The sequence below is a fragment of the Argiope bruennichi genome, chromosome 2 (genome assembly GCF_947563725.1).
Source record: "Argiope bruennichi chromosome 2, qqArgBrue1.1, whole genome shotgun sequence".
In the NCBI taxonomy this organism is placed as follows: Eukaryota; Metazoa; Arthropoda; class Arachnida; order Araneae; family Araneidae; genus Argiope; species Argiope bruennichi.
Genome location: NC_079152.1, coordinates 23726118 through 23749132, shown reverse-complemented (window position 1 = coordinate 23749132; position 23015 = coordinate 23726118). Strand labels below are relative to the sequence as shown.

General features: G+C 25.9%; 1 protein-coding gene across 3 annotated transcripts in view; it reads left to right on the top strand.

The window, feature by feature from the left end:
- The first annotated feature begins 329 nt into the window (after positions 1-329).
- LOC129956350 (oxysterol-binding protein-related protein 9-like) overlaps positions 330-23015 on the top strand; it is a 43563-nt gene continuing 20877 nt past the window's right edge. Inside the window, exons 1-9 of one of the 3 annotated variants that reach the window (XM_056068295.1) lie at positions 330-627; positions 6713-6763; positions 9044-9122; positions 9884-9969; positions 12765-12863; positions 14419-14496; positions 21145-21195; positions 21470-21563; positions 22891-22920. In XM_056068295.1, coding sequence (XP_055924270.1) covers positions 520-627; positions 6713-6763; positions 9044-9122; positions 9884-9969; positions 12765-12863; positions 14419-14496; positions 21145-21195; positions 21470-21563; positions 22891-22920 — 676 coding nt within the window. In that variant the 5' untranslated portion in view covers positions 330-519. Of the gene's footprint in view, positions 628-6712; positions 6764-9043; positions 9123-9883; positions 9970-12764; positions 12864-13051; positions 13242-14418; positions 14497-21144; positions 21196-21469; positions 21564-22827; positions 22921-23015 lie in introns of those variants that run through there. The other 2 variants (XM_056068294.1, XM_056068297.1) reach the window with 2 other exon arrangements.

The window sequence follows — 23015 nt, the reverse complement described above, 5'->3', positions numbered from 1 at the left end:
AATTGTCACGTTGTAGTTATTTCACCTCCAACTTTTAAACGAGATTGCATTCACATTTACAGAATCTAAGATCATCAGTAATTACCCAGGTAGAATGGGGATCGTTAAGAATTTCCTATTTCCAATTAATTTTTAACTTTCGTTGAATTTATATATATATATATATATATATATATATATATATATATATTGAATTATGGTGGTTTTCAAGGAAATATGGAAGAATTCTGATAATATTATTGATTTTTTTGTTTTGTTTTTTTGTAATCCCAATTTCTGGTCTCCGTTACACCGTTGAATTCACTGAATAAATAAAGTGGAAATACGTCTGCAGAATGAAATTAAAAACAATTTTGCAAACAAACTAGTCTCGTGAGGAAGGAGCATAGTACTGTAAAAATTGCTCTGATCCGATGGGAGACTTTAAATTCTTACTACCATGAAAATTCACTAATTAATCTTATGGAACATTGCTTGCAACAACTTTGACTTATTTAACTACCAATAAATTAACTTTCAATGGCTATTATGGAAGGACCCCTTAGTAAATGGACTAATGTGATGAAAGGGTGGCAATACAGGTGGTTTGTTTTAGATGATAATGCTGGTCTACTATCATATTATACTGTAAGTTATGTTATATCTTATTAACAGTATCCGAAAGCATATTTTAATGTTTGCATAAACTTACTACTATTTTGGAAATTTGAAATAAATTGCTAATTTTTACTTGTTTATCTAGAATAGTATTGTGATCGTAATTGTAAATTTAAAATAGTGTCATTTTTTTCATAATTTCCGGTATTCTTTGTTTTGATCATGACGTGCGAATGTTATAAGTGAATTATAATCAATGTCTTCAAATTTCAAATATTATATTGTAATGGATATTGAAAACTAAGCAAAAACAAATATTTATATAAAAATTGTACTGTATAATTTTAGGTTGTTTATCTGAAGATTATGCATATTGTTCTAATATACATGGTTTTCCATATTTTTTATCCTGAGAATAATTATGTTGAAAACTATACTAAACCATTAGCAAATTATATCTGAGAGAACCTGAGCTGAAGATCTTATAACTTTCCATATATATACATATAATGAAGTTTAAAATGACTATATACTGGTTTTAAACATGTAAGATTGTTAGTAGGTAATGGAAGTTATAAACTTCCATCTCCTTTCAATCTTCTCCTCTCATTTCCCTCTAATAAAAAAAAAAAGAATTTATTTTTTACTATATTGAAATTAAATACTTATTAAATTTTAGATACCAAAGACAGTTTATTAATATGATCATATTTACAATACCTTTTTTTGTTGTTGTAATATTGGGGAATCAGATTTCAATCATTTCTATTGATCATTTTAACTAATTAATCCAAAAATTAGTTTTTAATTTAGTGTGTCTTAAAAAGGCCGCAGAAGTTATGATACATTTTTTTATAGTAAAAAAGGGTATAAGAAGCCTGCACTTTTATTATATGTTGTTTTTATAAAAATTAACAATGGGAAGTTTTTTCATATAATTTAGTAGATTTTTATGGTTGAAATCTTAAACAGGTAGAAGCCTTTTCAAATCAAACAGATAAATTTTGGAATAATCCTGAATGTGATCAACATGTTAAAATAAGTACTAATATTTTTGACAAAAATTAGTTTTAAATATTAATATGTAAAATTCTGAAAAATAAGCCCATATCTGAAGTAAAAGTTGTTTAATTTTTCAAAGTTATATTTCTTTTGCTATTGCATGTAATAAACTTCCAAATTATGAGATCCAGTATTCTATAGAATATGTTTTATTTTAAATATGTCCTTAAGACTTTGTATGAAATATTGAAACATTATATTAATGGCAAATGCATTTTTAGAAAGTTATGTACCAAGGCTGTGTTAGTTATTATTATTTCCTGTAAAAATACATTTCAAAGTATTATAAATTCAAATTAAATGATAGAGTTTTCTGAATTAAAAAGAGAGAGAGAGTGAAAGAAAAATCAACCCCCAAATTTCTTGACATTATATGATAGAATGAAGGATTATTCATTGAATCATGCTCAACTTCTTGTCTGTATGAACACTTTATTTTGCAAGTATACTTCATGGTCTAATCAGTAACAACTCTAATTGAGAACATATAGAAATCAGATTTGGTTTTATTAGTACATGATATAATACATATAGGCAGGTCATATCCACCTACCCCTCCTAAACCTTTAGACTGTATTTTGTATGGAATAAATGTGGTCACAAGACTAATAATATTTGCACAGATGTTGATTGGGCTATATATAATTGTTTGATAAAAGGAAAAAAAAAAAAAAAGGTATTGAAATTGATTTGTAAAAAATAAATAAGTTAATTCATTTTTATAATCTACCTTGTATATGATATTTCATCTTCAAACCTCTTTTTTTTTAAAAAATTTAATTTTTCATTGATGAATAGTTGATGTACTATTTGAAATTCTAATGTGAAGTCATAGTTGTAAATGCTAGACATAATACATTTTGCAAAGGTCAAGACAATGAATCTATGAAAGAGTATTTTATGTTGTATATTATCAAAGAATTGTAATATATTCTGTATAGAGTAATATATGGTTGAAGCTTGGAATCTAACATTCCATATCTTCAAATATTTTATAAATAATTAAATTTAAGAAATTACAGTTACTTTTTAACCCTGCTGTTCTGTTTGGGTCTATATGACCCTAAATAAAATTTATACCTTCGTAAAAGCACAGAGATATTTTCATGAAACTTCTTGACATCTTTGGTAAATAATATATATATGTACTCCTAGAGGGATTTAGGTTTTTTCTTATTTTGAAGGAATATTTTTCAATTTATACCTAATGTATCGTTCGGGTCAATATGACCCAATCCAGAAAAATCATTTATTATTACTCGTACATGCTCACTTTTGTTTGGACTAATTCAAAAGAAAAGAATAACAATAGTTTATGTAATTTATCTCTTTGCCAATCTCTTTGCTCTTATTGCAACGTTTCTTTTTTCTGCTGTATTTCACTTTCTCATATACTGTAAAAGAGTTGTGCCTGCGAATGTGAGAGAAAAAAAGGCGAATCATAGAAATTTGAATCACGCTTATATAGCTAAACTAATAGAAGCTTCTGACAGCGCAGAAGAAGTATCAGAGTATTAAAATCATACAAGTGATGAAATTGTGAGTGAAAGTTCTGACAACGATTTTGATACCGCTATTCAATAAATGAACTATAAAGAGAATATTCAGTCCAAGAATATTGAAATAAAGTGGACGTTGGATCTGCTGCTACTTTCTTCTCAATTAACCACTGCTAATATTATAAAAACTACTCCAGGGGTCACAGGATATTCAACGACAAGAATATCAGACATAAAAAGTGCATTTGAGGTAGTATTCAATTCTATAATTGAAAATGAAATCATAAATATGACTAATATTGAAGGAGAAAGGGTTTATGACAAAAAAGTAGAAAAATATTGAAAGTAAAGCTTTTCGAGCATATATTGGATTATTATTGTTAGCTGGTGTTTATAAATCATATGGAGAATCAACAAAAAGCTTATCGAATAAAGAAACTGGCAGAAATATATTTCGTGCGACAATGTCCCTTGAAACATTTTGCACCATGTCGGGAGTTATTCGTTTTGAAATAAATCTACTCGTCAAGAAAAGAGAAATTTGGATATATTTGCTGCAGTGCGAGATATCAGGGAAAAGTGGATAGAAATTCTAACAAAAGTATACAATCCAAATGAAAATATTACTGTAGATGAACAATTAGTAGGATTTCGTGGCTGATGTCCTTTCAAATAGTATAAAGTAAGCCTCTAAATATGGGATCAAAATATAGACTTTATGTGACAGTAAAACTTTGTATGTACTGAAAACACAAATTTACACTGGAAAAGAACAAGGGTAAAAGCCAGAAAAAAATCTGGGAATGCGAGTAGCATGCGAGTGATCTTGCTTATGGGTATTCAGGGCACAATATTGCATGTGATAATGTTTTCACATCTTACAACTTTGGACAACTTCTTCTAAAATGATAAATGATTATGCTTTGCACCATTAGAAAAAATAAATCGGAACTTCCTGAACAATTGCCAAACAAAGAAGTTCACAGCTCCTTTTTTTATTTTACAAAAGGCACAACAGTTGTAAATTACATCCCCAAAAAGAACAAGAATGTTATTCTTATGAGCACTTTGCATCATGACAAAAAAGTTAGCAGACCTGTCAAAAAACTATTAATGATCTTAGGTTATAATTCTACAAAAGGGGCTGTGGATACTCTTGATCAACTTTTGAACACATACACTTGAAAAAGAAAAACAAATCGCTATCCCAAGATAGTATTCTATAGACTTCAATACATAATGAATGGAGCGAAAACAAATTGACTATTTTTGGAAGAACTGGGAAAATCATTCATTTTTCCATACATTGAAGCAAGGTCATGCCAACCAAGAAGCAAGGACTCAATAAAAATAGTGAAACAAATACAGAGAAAAAAGAAAAATATACCATCGGGATTTGCAGAAAATACTACATTGTGTGTCAAACGTGCAAGGTACAAGTTCTGTCCATCAATCAATCACCGCAAAACTAATATGATATGCTGCAATTGTAAGAATCACATTTGCAAATCTCATGTAAAATATTATTGTTCAAATTGTAAATAAAAGTAAGTTTCAGTTTCAAATATTTTTCTGTTACTTTTATAGATGCTTTATATTACTATAAATTTCAATTTCAGATATATTTTTGTTATTTTTATAGCTACTTTATATTATTAGATCTATTTTTTAACTTATATTACTATTGTTTAAACCATTTCTTAAATGACACCTGTCAATTACTGCAAGAAAGGTTAGTTTTCTGAGTCTTATTGACCTGAACGCTACATACGTGAAGTAAATATGAACAGAACAGCTGGGTTAAATGCTTTTAAAACATTCCTGCAACAAATTCTTTAAGTAATGATTTGCATTAAAATGTTTTCCTGCGAAGTAAATTAATTAAAATCTGAAAATATCAAATTTGATATTTAAAATAAAGCCATCTGGCATGTAATGACCCTATGATTTTATTTGCAACCAATTTGATGTTTTTTATTGACTTCCAAATCCTTCTGAAAAAACTTCCTCACCTAAATTCACTTGTGGCTATTCATTAATATGACCTCCTCCTCCCAAATATTATATTGTATACACTCTTGGTTCCTGTGCTTCTTAGAAGTAAAAATTTAAGTTCCTTGAAGCTAAATTACAAGCTTTGTTGTTATTATTCAGACTGTTGATTATTTTACATAAATATTTAAAATGTAATTGGATGTTATGATTGAATAAATATCTTTTCCTGTTTTTTTTTTTTTTTTTTTTTTTTTTTTCCCCAGCATAATTGATATTGATGATTGACAAGTTATATGAAATGGATATTTGTGTATTTACCACATATTAGCAATTAAACACCATTCAAATATCACCAAAGATGTCATGTTTATTAAATCAGTGTTTAATTTCCAAAGATATCATAATATTCAATACTATAATCTAGCTACATTCCTCAGTGACAGATGATTAAGCTTGAAGTTGTTATCCATTGCCATGCAATTAATACACAAATACAGTGAAATAAAATAAGGTGTAACTTTATACCTAAGCATGCACTTACATTTTACTAATAATACATGCAAATCGTATGAGATATTTTCTTAAAGCGGCTCCAGACTCGTATCTACCATATCTTAAATTTAACTTTTGTCACCAATTCTTGATATTAACAGCAAAGTATAAATATACAGCTTGATAATTATTGAGATCTTATCAATGGAAAACCATCATTTGGATAAGATGCCTGCAGAATAAATCAGATATTAAATATATATTATACACTATTGCAATAACTTAATATAAAATTTTAAAATTGAAACAAAAAATAACATTGATTTTGCATACTTTTTTTTTTACTACAACAGTAGCTGCATATATAATTACTGATAAGAAAATCAAAATTAATAAGTAAAATTTGTAGTACTAAAATTATAATAATAATAAATAATTTTCCTGATTTTTGGAAAAATTTTCTTTGTTCTACCAAATGTACAAAAAGTGAAAATTTCTTTGTAAGCCAATGAAAAAAATATTTGATCTCACTTGAAAAATAACTAACCAAAATTCAATTAAAAGTAATTTTCCAAATGGTTTTTGCTTTAAATTAAAAGGTAATGTAAATTATTTCCTGAAAAAATTTAATAATATTAGAATATTGAAGTTTAAATTTTCATTCTTAAATTTTTTACTATGAAACCGATAGTATTAAAAAACATTCTTAAGATCCCATGAATTATATCTGATTTGTAATTATTTGTTTGATCTGTTGAAGATCTGTTAACTTTTTGTTGTAATGTTCGAAAATAGTATTATGGTTATGTTTGTACCAGAAATTTCACTTTACAGTAAAAAATAGAATATTAAAATGTTTGTTTGTTAAATTCTGAAATCCAGACTTCAATTTTGCATTAAATCATCATTATTGTTACTTCCGTGTTAAATTTCATGAATTATAACATGCAAATAAACACCTATTGTAAGTATATATTAAAAACAAAAGAAAAAATATTGAAGTTTGAATTTTTATGTTAAATTTTGTAAACCAACAATTACAAATTATTCATTTGTAATTATTTTAGTCAAAAGAAAAAATGGTTCGAGGTGCCCGAAGAGGATGTGTTCGCTTAAAGGTAAATTTCAAGTAAAAAATTTTATTAATAATTTTTTAAATGACTGTATGTTACTGATTTTTTTTTCTTATAGATTTTATTAAGATATTAATTTTTAATATGTTAGGAAATTTTTATTTTTGTCTTGCTTTAATTTTTTAGTAATAAGTATTAAAGAATATTATGGTGATTAATTTTGCTGCAAGCTACAATTATATGCATTTGTCAATTATATGAAATTTTATATGTAAAGCATTTTTTCTTGTATTCAAGCTTGTATTTAAAACATTTTCTTCACTAAGGCTTTCGATAATGATGTATAGATGAAAGATGTCATGTTAACTATGAAAAAGAGGGTTTTTAAATTGCTGATTTTTAAAAGTCTTTTTTATTATTGTTATTCTTTTGTATGCTAATGAAACTAATTTATTGTGACTTAAACTTTTAAAAATTATGTACTGTTTAAAAAACAAGTTTCCTTTCATGTTCATTGTGTGCATAGCACCATAAAAAGTTTTTAAATATGAAAACCTTTGTAGTAACCTTGAAAATGTTTTTTTTTTTTTTTTTTTTTTTTTGCGAAATACAAAGAAAATATTTATCTGACATTGTATGTAATAAATCAAAAACATGATAATGAAAAATGTCTACTAGCTGTATCAAGGGGGGAATACACTGAGTGTAAGGAAATTTTGATTTTAAGCCAAAGTTTTCAATAATAGCAATTTCTTTTATGAAGTACTTTTTAAATGTTCCTATTCTTTTGTAAGTTATTATATGCTGAACCAATCTTGTTAAATGTTGATTTCATATTTAAAAAATTTTGTTAGGTCTGATATTAAATTTAAAAAAAAAAAATTGTAAAATCTTTATTTTTTTCTTTTTAGTTCAGATTTTTTTAGAAGTTTTTACTTTTTCTCTTTTTGTAATTCTTGCACAATTTTTTTGGTTACCCTGTAAAATCTTTCTCTAAATATATATATTTATATAACGGTTTGTCCTGACTTACATAATGGCACACAACTGATAAATCACTCGTGTTAGGAAAGTGAAATGTGGCAGCAAGTTGCTGCTTAGATATTAGAGACCGACTAAGGGAGGACAATTTTAATTAAAAGTTTAATTTCCAAAATTTTAATTAGAAGTGTAATAAAAAATTAACAAAATTCTAATATTTTTCTGCCATAGCATCAATGAATATTGCAGCACAAAAATTATATTTACATTGTCATAAAAATAATTAGTTTTACAATAATACCAGTTTTGTTTAAGATGAAGGTTATTTTTAGCTTTAATATATGTTTTTTTAAATTATTGGACATAATTTGAGATACTGATTTTAATTGTAATAAAATTCGTAACAATATTTTTTGCTTTACCAAATCTTTGAATCATAATATTTTGCATTCATAGCATCTTGATAAAAATAAATAAATGTACTATCTTTGACCATTGTCCCTCAAGAGACTTTATTATTTTCCAAAATTCGTTCCACAATTTGTATCGCCACTTGATACTTCTTTATTTGATAGCTTAAAATTGTCTCTTAGACAGTTTTTTTCTCTCAAATATTTGGAAAGTTTGCACTAACTGTGATAGTCACAGAAAATATTCTCATTATCAATTCAAATCTGACACTCAGTTATAGTATTTTGATAAATTCATTCTCTATGAAAGCTTATTGATAAAATTTTACTGTTATAATTTTCAATTCTTGTATTAATTATTACTTAAAGATAACATTGCCATTTTAAATAAGTAATGAAGTTTGACTCAACTTCTAAACATAGTTTTAACTATTTTTAAAATTATCTTTACCATATTAGAAACTTTTGGTTAAATTATAAAAAATTATGTATGTGTGTGTGTTTCTGTCAAGGATTCACTATTTTTTAAAAATACGTATTTGCAATTAAAAAAATAGTTTTAACTTTTTTTTCTAAGAACTATGATTTATTATTTAAAAAAATTCTATACTAGAAAATATGTGGACTTATGATACATAATTTGTTAAGATGCTTAAAAAATTATTAATTTTTGTTTTCCTTTCTTACTATTCACCCTGGTCTACTTACTTAAATTCATTTCCAATCAAAGAAAATTTTGGAATATACAATTATCATATAAATTAATTCAAAAAATTGGATTTTATTATTGTAACTTTTAAAAATTCTACTTCATACTACTACTTCTTTGCATATTACTTTTTAAAAAATAAGACAAGTAAAAATTAACAAATTTACATTTAGTGTCTAATTCAGGTTTTTTTTTTTTTTTTTTTTTTTTTTTTTTTATCCATAGGGTGCAATTATAGGAATTGATGATGAAGATGACAGCACATTTACCATAACTGTAGATGACAAGACTTTTCATTTCCAAGGTAATCAAATTTTTCACCTTTATCCTGTTATAAATTGTAATAAATAGGCAATGAAATATGCAATTGTAGTCTATACATCTAACTTGTGATATTCAGCAGATTTTAGTAAAATATTATTTTGCAAATTTTGTTTGTGGTATCATTTTTTCTTGCATTCGTTCTGTGAAATATTTACAGAATGAATACATGAAGAAATAATAGCCTTTTATAATATGTATTTGTTATATGAACATTAAAATCTTGGCAAAAGTTTTATTGTATACTTTCTTTACAATTTGAACTGATAATTGGTCAATCATTTTTTTCATATTGTAAATAAGGTTTCCATATTTATTTGGATGATAAATCTTCATTTTTTCTTTTGATATCAGCTTTTTCTGAAAGCTTTAAAATATTATGATGTATAGTAATTGTATAAAAATCATATTTCTATCTTAATTTGTTATATATGTATAGATAATAAAGAATTTAAAGAAGTAATATTTTTGCTTACCATGTGCATCTCTTTAACGATTGATGTTTGATGGTTAACTATATTTCTTGATAAATTTTATAATATTGTAAAAAGCATTATGCTTTGTAAAAAAAAGTTCCTGTAAAAGGGCAACTGCAAAATTAGCCATAGTGAGTCTTAATCACTGAATTTAATTCATTTCAAATGCTTGTTTAAATCTTGTTTCAAGAAATAGTTGAAATGTCATTTTTGTGTGATTGCAGCTTTTGACTTTTCATTTATTTCAAATCTTTTGTTTCTCTTGTAGCCAGAGATACCGAAGAAAGAGATAAATGGATACATGCTTTAGAAGATACAATTTTGCGCCATACCCATAGTTATTCACTTCAAACGGTTTGTTTATATTAATATTATTTTAAAGTACTACCAAATGAATTTTTGCATTATATTGTTTAAAAGTTTGTTTGAGTAAAACTCATTTGTAGGAAATTTTTGAATTTGTTATTTAAAAATACTGGAAATTGCTGTGGGGAAAAACCCTAGGTAAATTCAAGTGATTCAAATAATTAATTTGATATGCTTATATATGATAGGGAAAAAGTTCTTGATACAAATTATTTAGAAAATGAATACAGAAAAAAAATATATCAAGAAAAATCTTCTTTTAGAAATGATTTCAATTATTACCTATTACAGTGAGCTATGTCTATTTTAATTTTTTGGAAATCTTGTTTAAAAAAAAAATGGGATTTTTCAATGAGAAAATTGTTGACCTTATTTCTTATCTCTCCAGAAATATTTATGATATATTATAGGAGAGCTAGGATTTGACAGAAGTTCAGTGGGAGTAAGATTAGAATACTATAGAGAAGATGGTTCAGGTGTTTTCAAATTTGATTCCTGTGTCTTTGTGGCTTTCAGGACAGGCAACCTAGAGCTATCTTAGAAATAAAGAATGTCTTTCTAATTCACAAGCAATGCTCTGTTTTAGTTCAGACTGGCATGGGCATTGCCTAAGTAGCCACAATACATTTAAACATTGATTCCTGTCCCATGGAAATAAAGTCATGGAAGAATATTCCACTGGAATCTCACAGAACAAGCAATGGGACCTTTTTGTAATCTTCACATTGATTTCTGTCTATACAGGATCACTTAAAACAAGAACAAATTTAATTCTTCCGAAGGGGCTGAAATGAAGTAATCAGTTTTCTCATCTTCTGCCCCCCCCCACATTAGGTGAATACCAACTGGATTATCAAGGGTGTATCAATACTAAAGATATTATTATCAGTGAGGATTATATGGTTAAGAAATGAATCAGTTTCCATTCTCTTCAGCCATGATTGGTAAGTCAGAATATGCTTGTTATCATCAAATCAATCAGTTTATCTGGAAGCCATTTATTGAGATGCTTTCAACATGCAAGCATTTCTGGACACATTTTAAGAATAATCCTGCAGTCATTATAGATTTTTTAAGCCAAAATCATTTAACTGAACTATTTCCTAGTTTATTTCATTTGGCTTTTCAACTTGTTCCTGGTTTTCTTATGACTAAACCCACAAGAATGCATAACTTAGATTTAGTGTGACAAGCATTACATTTAAGTTTCGAAATAATATCTTAAATTTTAGTCTTTTCAACAAACATTGTAAATGTCCCCTGCTCCATATAAAAGTTGCAAACAACTGATGAAACTTTGTGTATTACTAGTATTCATTTAATGTCAAATTAAAATGTAAACATGACTATTGCAACTTGTCTTCTGCAATTAATCCGTCATTTCCGGCAGAAACTTTGTTCCCTACCTGATATGTATGCAACACTTGTAACTGCTTGTACTTTTTTTTTATTAATTTTTTGCAATTATTTTAAGGATTTATATATAATCTTTATTATTTTACAACAGTTTTTATCTTTTTAACTATTTAAGGGATTTAAATTAATAGCTATGTTGTATGCTTTTTGGGTTGAGATTAGATTCTGAAATTGCTACTTCCACATTTTTTTCTTTGCTAACAGTTGAAAGTTTTAAAACATTTTAATGCAAATTCTTTTTTAATTAAATTAATAGATCAAATGGTAAAGTATGCATGTAATAATGTTGCTTGTATATATTATATATACTTCATTGAAAATTACAATCTTTAGAAATCCTTCATTCTAATTTTAATATTTTACTTCATTTAAGGGAATATTTTTTAAGAATTTTTATTAGGATGTTTTTAGATGTTTCTAATTTATGGCCATTATAGAAATGTTTGGTGCATAGTGTTACAGGCCACCACATTATTTCCAAAAGTAGAAAAAGAGTGTTAGTAATGTGGCCACAGTTTTTATTAACTTTATGAAACTTGTTATATTAATGGACAAAACAGCTTTATCTTCAGGTAATGAAAATTGTAATATTTGGATTTTGAGAAGCATAAAAAAAAAATAAAGTTTTATATAATTCATAAGTTAAATTGTAAATACTATAGTTATACTATATAGATAAAATATATAGTATATAGTTAAAAATTAACCATTTTTATTAAGAGTTATAAGTATTTAAAGGGCATAGATGAATTGAATTTACCACACACGCATACATACTCGTATATTAATGGTTCTTGGAGATGTGTTCAAGTGTGTATTAACTCCTATTAGGAATACAATAGTTTTGTGACATATACTGAAACTTGGTAAGTTCCTAGCCATTCAAAAAGTTATTGTTAGTTTATGTTTACCAATAGGGCAAGAAAGAATTTTCACTCTAAACTTCACAAGTATTATTGTTTAATAAGAATAAATAGCAGTTGATAGCTTGAAACACATCTCTCTTTCAAAGTTCAAATATTCTCTACATTCTGTCATAATATTATTAACTAATCTTTTAATGATATATATGATGTGAAAGAAAATTTTAAGAAGATAATCTGCATTTCACTATTGGCAAAACTGAGAATTTGAGAAAGCAGTGAATCCTGAAATTTAGTTACATTTAGAATGTAATCATTTCTGAAATTTTTAATATTGTAATTGTTTAATTCTGAACTTTTATTTGTGGTTCAATTTATTTATCTTCATGTTGATGCTGTTACAAATAACTGTTATTGTTATATTTTATAAAATAAATGATAAGGAGCTTTTTATATTACTGTTTGAAGTATTCCTAAAGCAATTTAGCAAAGTCTCATTCTTAGAAGTGGAATGATCTCTGTGTCTCCAGTTCTCTGCTTGACTTTGATAAGAAGTTGACTGAAGCAGATGCTTATCTTCAAATGCTCATTGATCAAATAGCAGTAAGTTATTGCTTGTTTATTTATTACATCTTAATCTTATCTTCTGTGCCATAATCACATCTTTCCTATCTTGTCTTTTACATGTTAAAATGTGATCAAAGTATTCAGATATTACTTTCACTAGATCCTGTTTTCCTTGATACGAGAATATTTTTTAATCTACTTTCCTTTTGTTAAATGATTAGTCACTCAGTAGAACTTTATTTCTAGAGTATTATTATGTAGTTTTTAAAGAGGGAGTATTCTTATAGTGCTTGTAATGGAATATGAATGGAATATTAAATATATTTATTTAAATGAACTGGCCAAAGTCATTACATATTTATTGACATAGAAAGTTCAATTGAAAATGGCATTTGGTTAATTCATATGTTCTTGGTAAATCATATTTTTGTCTTTATTTTTATTTCATAATAATGTAAATTTATATCCTTGTTAACAAATTTCCTTGTGACTAGATATATTGATAAGTTAAGAAAAGAAAGGTTATTTTTTATAAGATGTGTGTTTTTTATTGTTTTTTCTTAATAACTAAAAAAAAAAAAATGCCTTTGCTCGTATTTCTTGAAAAGTAGCCTACATTTATAACAATAATTATCTTCAAAATCATTTATTATGAACTAAGATGTTATTACTGTGAATTAAATATCAGAATTATTTTTCGTTTACATGAAATGAAAATTATATCTAATTACATTTTAAATAATTATTTTCTCTCTATCCAATTTTTCTTGTACAATATCTGAAATGTTTAATGGGATTTAATTAATGAATAAATTTATTTTTGCACTGTTTAAGAAAGAGCATTGAAGTGGAATATGAGTAAAAATAAAGACCTGCACTTTACCCTTTTTCAGTCAGATATTCAGTGCTCATAACTTTTGTAGTTTTTCGCAAATATTGATATAGCATATGGTGATTTGTACTGGAGCACTCATCATTATTTTTACCCCAATAGAAGAAGGTAGTATTCATAAATCAATTCTAAAAGAAGCTTGTCCACATTTATATTCCTTAGAAAACTCAACTAAATGTAGAACTTTTTTATTAAATAGACCTCATTGTAATTAATATTTTAAAATAAATAATGAAAGCATTTGAACTTTTTTTTTTTGAGAATTTTGAAATAAAAGTAACATTTTAAAAATATCAACTAAAAAAAACAGTCAGAGAAGCAGAAATGTTCTGAAATTTGTCATGTATTGAAAATTAGATAGCTATTTGCGTCCTAAGATTATTGATTTAACTTACAGTTTTTAACCTTATGAATGACTAGAACATTTTTTTAAAAGTTCTGTCTGATTGTGGCACACCTATGAAATGAACCAACCCACTTCTAAAATGAAAGTGCATTCACTATTATATCAAAGTGGAAAAGGGTGAAGCTTGTCAACCTTTTTTTATAGAAGTTGAAATATTATTCTTATGCTCAATGAAATTTAGAAATAAAAGTTTTTTACTTCATTGTTTTTTAATATTTAGATTAGTATTTCATATTATACTATCAGTATATAATTTGGAGATATTCTGTTATGTAAATATATGTTTTTTGCAGAATTTGGATGTTAGTATCAATAACTGTGCTTCTGATGCGGATAAATGTTTGCTTAGTTCCATCAGAGACAATGCTAATGTATGTATTAATTCATTGAAATCTATCCTTTCTTATAGTCAGTTTATATTACCTTTTATTTCTTGTTTTTATTATTCCTATTATATGTGATCCCTATACAATAAGATATTTTATATTGTTTATTTTATTATCTTTTAAATATATATATATTAGAAAGTAACAAAATTCATCCCTTATTACAGACTAGCCGCCTTTGGCGACCAGCCGGTTCACCAGTATTACCGCTCGCTACAATTTTCAATTAAATATTTTAAGTAACTTGTCTCTTAATAGCTTCTCAAACAAAACATTTTTAATCTTCAAATTTTGATAGTCATACCAAACTTATACTGTTGTTTAGATCGTTTCGTTCAATTTACTATATATATTTTGCTAATTTGTTGTCATTTCCGGTAAAACTTCAACTTTAATTTAAAGTGGAAATGATGAAATTGCAATTAATATAAAGATATTTTTTAATAAAATCAAGCGTTTTATTTCATTTATCATCTTTATTGTTATTTATTTATTATTATTATTATTGAATATGAGTATTGCAAACAGAATCGCTCGGTATTTAAGTCTTATGTGAACTACAAAATATTTTTCATAATTTATGTAATATCTCAAAGAATAATTCAACAAAAATTTCTCAGATTCAGCATAAAATTCAGTTTTTAGTTTTGCTTTCAAAAGGATTGAAATGAAATCAATAATAATATTTTGTTCCGGCCTATAAATATATTTCAAAAATTATGAAGTCTAAATTTAATGCAGTAAGGTATCATATTCTAAGAAATATTCTGGGCTCACCAAATTTTAAATAAATGAATGAATGTTTCTATTTTCCAATATCAACTAAGACTTATTTATGAAGTTTTGAATGTTAAAAATTTAGAAAAACTCAACATTTTTATAATCTAGGCCAATTAATCTTGAGAAACCTGCGCGCTGATTGGCGTATTTTTTTTTTTTTTTTTAACGATCGATGGAAAATCTAAAATTATCCTTTTTTTTTTATTGAATAGTGATATTTAAATTTTCATAAATCAGTCAGTTTAAGTGATCGATTTAATTGATTGGAAATTAACTCTTTTTATTTAAAATATTAGTGTTTCAAGAACATTTCGTTAATCGTGATTTCAACAACAGAAGCTTTATGTAAAATCTAAAATTCGTTATTTATTAGAGCATTTGTTGAATCAAGTTAAATAAAATATAATCATTTTCCATTTAGACCATTTTAGCAGATCTGTGTCTATTACTAAAGGTTTACAAATTGGCAGTGTGGCCCTGATTTGAATGGATATCCTGTTCATATTAAACAAAACTTGCCTTAAAATAAAACTGATTTATTGGATTAATAATGCAGATAGTGTAAAAGATCATAAAATAATTTTTCTTGAATTTATTTTTTAGAAAAAAAATATTTCATATTTGTTTCATTTTCTACAGACACGTGACGAAAATCATATTTTTGCAGATTTCATTTCCAAAAAGATTTAATTTATTTTTAAATGGAGCTTTAATCGATGTGATGGAAACACTTTGAAAAAAGCTAATTTTTTCCCCATGAATGCGAAACATGCTCGTGCAGCTTAAATTTTATTTTTATTTTGTACAAAAAAAATTGTTGAAAAATATAGTTAAATTATTTATTTAAAAATTAATTAAAAATAGAAATTTAATTTTAAGGTTAAAACATTGGTATCATTTAAAAGATAAATTTTTGGTCTTTAACTTGATGTAAAAATCTTTTTTGTGCGGTAATATTTTCGGAAGTTATAGCAGAAACACACTAAAATTTCGCTTATTTTTTAAATAAATAAAATTTTAATTAAAAATTCGAAAAAATAACCCCGAGGTGCACATTGCCGGCCTCCAAGGTATACACGTGCCGAATTTCGTAGCTGTTGGTCGAACGGTCTGGCCTGTAGAGCGCCAACATACACACACACATTGTGCTTTATTATAAGTATAGATTATGTGAAATAGTAAATAGTCACCTAATATATGGGATTCAAAATTGCTTAAAAGGCTGCTTTTAATATGGTCATGGTGACACTGTGGCAGAGTTTCGACTTCGTGATTGTAGGAATATGGGTTTGACACCTGATTTATCTGAAGATCTGCAAATGATTTATATAGACCTGGTGCATGTTAAATCTGTTGAGAATCAAATATCCTCCTATGGGTTAGGAATGCGAGTTTAAAGTTGAGTGGCAATTCAGGTGTTGTTTATGACTTAGGATTACAAGGTTACTGCCAAAATAGCCCTCAGGTTATTTCAAACTGAGATGCTACCATACATGAAATTCATTTATTGTATTTCAAAAAATTGCAATACAGTGAAACCTCATTTAATGAATGGTTTGCAGAATGACTGGCGAGGAGACACTGTTTATTGGCCTGTATTAGTCTGTATTGAGTATTTGTTTGAAGATATCTACATGGAAGAAGTTTTCATCAGACAGCATTGTTGAATGTTACTCAGAGGGATTGGAACAATTCTTGTGGAGAAAATAAGATTTTTGGTTAGAGATAGATATCAACAACGTTGATGAGCTCTGGAAGAACATAAACAGAACTACAAAAGAATTTATGGAGCTGCATTCCTTGCCATAACAAAAAAACTGCAGAGATTTGATCAGGGGAGGAAGAAATAATTGATGTAATGGATCAACAACCTTCCAGTGAAATAAGAAAGATGCTGAAATATGGGAAATTAATGCATTGTATATTAAGGCATTCGCTGAAAGAGTAGTTACGTGTGCTGCAAACTCAATCAACAATATTGCTGTGTCTCATTTCCACCAAATTTTGAAGAGTAGCCAAAGACAAATGTCTTCAGACAACTGTTCTGTAAATAATAATAATAAATTTTTTAAAAAACATTCATTATAAATAATCAATTGCATTATTATAAATTTGAATGATTTTTTTTAATGTAAGAATATGAATGTATTATCTTATTTTACATGAATTCCTATGGGGCAGAAAAAATAATTGTTTCATTTAACGAGTGTTTTGTATTATGAATAGGACTTGAGAATGAATTTGTTCTATATAACTACTGCTATATGTTATGTAATTTAATAAGTTGAAAATTTTTTATGATCTTTTATCATACTTAGAAATGGGGGGGGGAGATACTTTGAATATATATTGAAGTTGGAAGTTTGGTTTATAAGAAGTTATTTATTATATTTGTTGGGGAAAAAAATATGAAAATTAAAATTTACTGAATTAAACAGATGATTTATATACTGTCCTTGTATAAATGCTTAATTTAGTATTATTTTAATGTAAAATTTTGTGGTATATTTATATTTTTGTCAAAATTCCATATTGTAGAGGAGCTGTAGTAGTTTAATTTAATACCTTATTTGCATGCTACTGTATAAAAGCTACTTTATTTGGTCATTGTAAGTCAAATCAAGAAAATTTTGAAGCAAAATTTGCGTTACAATCTCAGATTTTCACTTGGTAAAGGTATGGTATTTATGTAAATTTGGAAAAATATCAAGTTTTATTGATATAGTATACATTGCTGGTAAACTGGAAACTAGAAGTTGAGAACAGTGATTATAGTATGCACAGATGAATCGTTTGGAAACTTGCAAAATGTGCTTTTTTAAAGCATTCATGAGGAGTACAATAGATTCTTTTCCACTTTTTCAGTGAAATTTTATAATTTTCTTAATTTAGTTACAAACTTAATAAAAAATATTAAACTAACATTTTTCTTTTTGTCATTATTCATTTCCTATCTTGATCATTTGCAAGATATGTTGCTAAATTATTCATTTCTTGGATCTGTTGGATATAATAGTTATGATTAAGATGTAATATTAAATTTTATGTTTTCTCCTGGGAAACAGGATAGGATTCTCGATTCTTCTGGCGATTTTAATTGTTGTCTAATTAAAACAGTTTTTTAATGTGATGAAACCTTTTTTAATGCATTTTGAATGATTTATTATGATAATAAATCATGTAGGTCATAGTAGTGTCCTGTTCCACCAATTATGTTTTTTGTTTATGCCAGAATAACAACTGATATATATATGTAATGATATTTTAAACTTTTAATTTAATCCAAATTAATTTCCAAAACTTTATCTTAATTTAGCCCATCATAACTTCATTCTAAAATATTCTCTTATTTCGTGATCCAATTCCACTTTCGGTTTAATTAATCCCATTGTAAAAATAATACGCCATCACTACTATGTATCAAATGAAAGTGATACTTTTGCCCTTGTAAAAACGACGCTATTTCAACTTAATTTCAAATTATGTATATTTTCAAAACCAGAAAATATTTTAAATGATCTAGGAGCTATCCTAATTAAGTTATAGGTTTGGTAAATCAGTTGTTTTCTAATATTTTTCATGTTATATCCTGTGGTATGCAATAGACAAATTTATATTTTAAAAATGTCAAAATCTAAAAAGTTTTTTTTTTTTTTTTTTTTTTTTTTTTGAAAAAATGCACGTTTTTAAAACTTTTAAATTAATTTTGTGAATAGTTTGATCTGAATTGCTGATCACCTGAAAAATGTAAATCTTGGATTATAATGAATTAGTTTTTAAAATAATTTTCAGCTGAGACTTGTTTTTCATTAGTTCCCAGTTTTCATTTGAGTAATACAAAGAGATTAGTTCTTACATTTCCATCAAAATAAATATGAATGCTAATCTAAAGGTATCACATATAGTAACTGAAATATTATTTAAGTACCTATTAATAAAATTTTAACTACTAAAAATGGTACTATAAATAAATGTGGCTTATAACATATGTATTTAGTACATACAACAGTATTTACGTTTGCAATATCTCTGATATCCAAATATCAAAAGATTCTTAACAAGGTTTTTTTTAAAAAATTATTATTATTATTATTCTCACCCAATATACTGTTCGTTTCAGTGTTCTGGGACGACCACTATACAACAATTCTATCTCACTAAAGGATGAGACGTGGAAGGATGTGTGTATTTCCGGAATTTACTTTATTGTTAAATATAAACATCTCCTCCATTCTTCTCACCCCTATTTTTTTCGAATTAAATTTATCATAATGCATGCTCAAAAGTGCAGAGGGTTTTAGAATCTGTTGGCAAACAATAAATATGATGCTCAATGTAAAAGTAAAAAAAAAAAAAAAGCTTTTTGTAAGCCTATTTTTTTTTTTTTTTATAAAGATTATAAAATGAAAAGAGGAGGGGGGCAATTTTTAGCTGCATCACATAAGACAAGGCCTTGCAACTGAATTAAAGATTCAGTAAAGAGACTGGCGGCACATGTTAATTTGCTTTTGCAACTTAAAAGATGAAATGCTATGAGATATTTCATCTCATTAATTAACTAAAAAGAATAATTGTTAATTATTCTTGTTTATTAATGAAAAAACTATTAATTACACTCATAAATTAATTAATCTGTGGAGTTTGAATTTGATTCTCATATGGTGTCTTCTAAAATGCTGTATGAGAATCAATGTACTGAATCAGAATTGTTCTTGAAAAGTCACTTTCATCAAATGTTGATTATCAAAGAAACATAACAACACCTGCATTTTGTTTGAGAACATAATCAAAATTATAGGTATAATACTCTCAAGTAATTTTGAGTGTTAGGAAAAGGAAATGTTTAAATTTTTTCATAAATTTAGACATTTCAGATTATATCACAACTATCTATGAAGAAAACTGAGATTTGGGTACATGTTACAGAAAAATGAAGAACTTGATGAAATAAAAATTAGTTTTTCGTCATTTGTCTGGGTAATCTACAATAATCTGATATTCAAGGAATGTGACTCTCTTTGGAAAAAGTTCTGTTCTTCTAGAAAGTATGCCAAACAAATGATACTTTTCAAACATAGTGACTGACATATCTTATTAAGGATATTTTTGCTGTAATCTTTCCTCAGGTTTACAATTCATATTTTTTTCTACTGAAGTTTGAAAGATAGCAGCAGTTTTGAGTTATACAGCTAAATATTAATGAAAATCAAAAGCTAGTTCTATAAAGTTTATAACAATTCAATTTACCCATCGTCATCCCAATGTGATTTACAGCAATACTATTTATGAAATTAATTTAAAAATTTTAAACTAAATGCATTTTGTAAAAATTTAAAGTTACAAATTAAGCTTTAAATTTTAGCAAATATATATATATATATATATATATATATATATATATATATATATATATATATATATATATATATATATATATATATATATATATATATATATATATATTAGCCTACTTTATATCAAAAGAAACAACATAAAAAATGCTCTAATAATGATTAACAACTCAGCTTAATAGCTCAATTTTGAAGAGTTCCTAGAACAATTAAAAAAATTTTCTATTGACTGTGTTTAGATAAATTTTTGAAAATTTACATAACTGTGATTCAAAATCAAATTGACACATATGGATGAAATTTGGTATTTTTCCAAGCCTCTATGAATAGTACACGAATGCCAAATTTTATGAAAATCTGATACGGTAAAATCCATAGGGGTGAGTTGATCTGAAACAATCCAATTTGAATATATATATAAAGTAATGAAATATTTTATTTTCATATTAAAGATTCAAAATAATTTTCTTGCAAATACTAATTTTTATTTTGATTTTTCTAGGGTGTTCTTGAAGCAGTTAAACATTCAATTGTGCTCCTTCAGATAGCTAAGGTAAGGAATTTTGAAATAAAATGTATTATTTTATTTGTAATTGATTTATTTGCTTAAATTTCTTTTGTAATGGATTTAATTTTTATATGTTTGACTTTATGTATAATTATAGCATTTTTAAGATTGTAAAATCTATAAACATTTTAAAGTTTTTTTCTAAACTATTAAACAATGTATCATTAAGAATTTATCATTATCCATTCAAGAAATAAACAAAGATTTTATGATTATATTATGCATATTAATACTAGCTTCACTAATCTATTGCTTACAGAATACAACTCATCCAGTAAATGGTGTGTACACTGCATATAGTCGACCTCCAAAAAGCTCTGATTCTACAATACATTCCAATCAAGAAAATCAATGTAGGGATGTTTCAGATATTTGTTTTTATGAAACTATGTATTTGTTGCTTATTAATAATTATTTAATAAGCTTCAGCAATGATTATTAATGAAATATTTTGAATTTTCTTTTATAATACTATATATATATGTTACTTTTGTGTCTATAAAATGAATAAGAATCAAGAAGAAGAATTAAGATGTTTTTGTTTGTAGTATGGTAGATATATTTTCAAAATCACCTTGAAATAGCAATCATGGGAATTTAAAGCTTTAGAGTAATTTTTTTGTCTCTTTCATTCAGCAGAAGTGCAAAATTGGCATTAATAATGATTAGAAAAATGAAAGACTAACAAGGTTTTACCATGTATGCACTCAGATTTTAAAATTTTATCTTATTAGATATGAAAATCAATGGCAAAGTTTTAAATCTTCCCTTTTTTCTGTATATTAACACGTTTTAATGTTCTGCAATAAAAATAGTATATGTGATTTAAAACAGTTTTATTTTTTCAGAAAAAAGTAAATTTATTTTTTCCTTAATATTTGATCAGCTGTACTTGTCACTATATAAAAAAATTTATGACGTTATGCTAGATATTATCTTTGTAACAAATCATTTGAATCTATAATAAAGCAACTTTTTTCATGTTATTTTGTAATTGCTTTTATAAATTTTCATTTTAAAATGTTGAAGCTATAGAATCTTAGTGTTTTCTTTCATCATAAATGCTCTGCATTTTTTTTTCTTTCCCCTTTGGATGCAAGTTTAATAAATATATCACATAAAAAATTACAGAAATATTTTTCGCTTAAAAAAATAATAAAAATTTTTATGTCAATTTTCCCTATTCAGTTTCAAATTTCAGTAACACATACAGATAAACAAAATTCCACCTGAATTTTTTTTATCTGTATACGCATTTTTATTGGACTAACTAAGTCAAATTTTAATCCTTAGATACTTTGGAAGATTTAATGTTTCTTATTAATAAAACATTAAATCAGTTTAAATTTAATATGGATCATAATGACATTTAATATATAATCCAGAAATGAGGAGGATGGAATTTGAAAGTCATTATAATTTTAAAAATGCATGGAATTATTATATTTGTTCTTTGTGAATGGCTGTATTTTCTGATAATCAAGCACTGTGTTTTTGTTTATGATTTGAATATGTCAAGATCTTTTCTTTCAGCAAAATTCAATTTTAAAATTATTCTGTAATTTTATTTTTAAGTTTATATCCATGTAAATATTCTTAATTAGCTTTCCATTTTAGTGACAGATAAACATCATATCAAAGCAATAGAACATAATGCTAATATAAATGTTGATTGTGCAGTTGAATGCAGGGAAGATATTAACATGGAAAGTAAGTTTATTATCAAACCTTATTTTTTAAATAATTATATTGCTTTTATTTATTTTTGCTATTATTTTTTAATAATTTTAAGAGAAAAAACAAAA